The sequence below is a fragment of the Acyrthosiphon pisum genome, unplaced genomic scaffold (genome assembly GCF_005508785.2).
Source record: "Acyrthosiphon pisum isolate AL4f unplaced genomic scaffold, pea_aphid_22Mar2018_4r6ur Scaffold_12891;HRSCAF=13524, whole genome shotgun sequence".
Classification (NCBI taxonomy): Eukaryota; Metazoa; Arthropoda; class Insecta; order Hemiptera; family Aphididae; genus Acyrthosiphon; species Acyrthosiphon pisum.
Window position 1 is genome coordinate 1 of NW_021761431.1, and position 1,504 is coordinate 1,504.

General features: G+C 52.3%; 1 protein-coding gene across 1 annotated transcript; it reads right to left on the reverse strand.

Annotated features, from left to right (window-relative positions):
• Positions 1–13: 13 nt before the first annotated feature.
• LOC115034572 lies at positions 14–1,486 on the reverse strand. The gene is made up of 2 exons (XM_029491871.1): positions 771–1,486; positions 14–87 (listed from the first exon to the last, which is right to left on the reverse strand). The coding sequence occupies exons 1-2, from the start codon at positions 1,439–1,441 to the stop codon at positions 42–44; spliced, it is 717 nt and encodes a 238-aa protein (XP_029347731.1). The 5' UTR covers positions 1,442–1,486; the 3' UTR covers positions 14–41.
• Positions 1,487–1,504: the final 18 nt, after the last annotated feature.

Sequence of the window (1,504 nt, forward strand, 5' to 3'; positions counted from 1 at the left end):
ATGGTTCATACTTACTTGTGTATAGAAACTCCATGGCGGCATCAATGTTTCCACACCAAACACAGTTGTTCACCATTTTTCAACAGCCTGAAAATGTTAATTCTATTAGTATACTGAAAACCAGTTAATTAATTTAATTTCAAAACGTTTGACATTAGTTACTAATTCACTTTGCAGTGAATAAGCATCCAGAGAGAACCACGGGGAGGTTGTCAAACTTTCTCTCCACAAGGACCACAAAGGTCGGACCACACAGGTCGGACCACACAGGTCGGACCACACAGGTCGGACCACACAGGTCGGACCACACAGGTACCCGCTGTCGCATATAGCGACGGCTAAACTTATAGCAAATAATTAAAAATTATCGGCATAAGTGATTTAGACTGACAAAAACGGCCGATCACAACACGTCTGAATACACTATATTCCTTGTGATAAATCGACCGTCGTCGCCACCGTACATACCAACTTTTATTGATTCCGAGTCCCGCACTCGTGAGAACGCAACGTACAGTTGTCCGTGCGTAAACACCGGGGACGGCAGAAACAAACCAACTCTGTCGAAAGTTTGACCCTGAGACTTGTTGATCGTCATCGCAAACGAAAGTCTCACCGGGAACTGAACCCGACGCATGGTGAAGGGCAGGTCGTCGTCTCCGCTGGACGACAGCGGTATCCTGGGGATGACGATGTCGTTCTGCCCTTCCCCCGCGTCCGCCAACAACCTCGCTTTGAAGTTGTTGCGCCTCAGTTCCGTAACCACTAACCTTGTTCCGTTGCACAGTCTGATTTTCGGATCGAGGTTCCGCAGCAGCATGACCACGGAACCGACCACCAGCGTCAGCCTGTATGGAGGAAGTCCGTCGGGCTCCAGCGAGTTCAAAAACTCGGTCGGGTAGTTGGCAATCTCGTCCACGTCGTCCGCCACCACCGTGTCTATGGCGGTGTAGGTTCTCGCGGCACCCGTGACGCGTTGCAGCACCGTGCGATTGACCTGTCTACAATCCTCGTTCCGGGGACAGAGAATAATTTTCCGAGCAAAGTCGTCGACGTTAGCCAACGACATTTGCTGCGGGTAAACAAAATCAATCAAATTAGCTATGTCACATACCATATTCCTGGGGATTTCGACGGTGTTCACATTTCCGTCGACCGCGGGCAGCTGGCCGTTGTCGAGTTGAAGCAACCAGGCGGCAAAGTCCGCGTCGTTGTTGGCCCGCATGTTCTGCGTCAGGCTGAAACGCTCGAAGACGTCCCACAGATGGTGGTGCCTGATTGAAGCCGCCACGATCGCGGCCCTCGTCCCCCTGCGGACCACCGGCAGTATCTGTCTGAAGTCACCCGCGAATAGAACCGTCTTACCACCGAACGGTAGTTCCGATTGCATTATGTCCTTCAGCAACCGGTCGACCACCGTCAGTTGGAGCCCCGGAGACATGGGCGCTTCGTCCCAGACGATGAGTGCCGCCTCGCGTATCCTACGCGCGCGCAGAGACTGCAT

Excerpts from the sequence above, each read along its gene's own strand:
- LOC115034572 (XM_029491871.1), bottom strand. The coding sequence starts at position 1,441 with ATGTCTCCGGGGCTCCAACTGACGGTGGTCGACCGGTTGCTGAAGGAC. Across the intron at positions 88-770 it reads AGACTGTGCAACGGAACAAG|GCTGTTGAAAAATGGTGAAC; the intron begins GTTAGTGGTTAC and ends TAACATTTTCAG.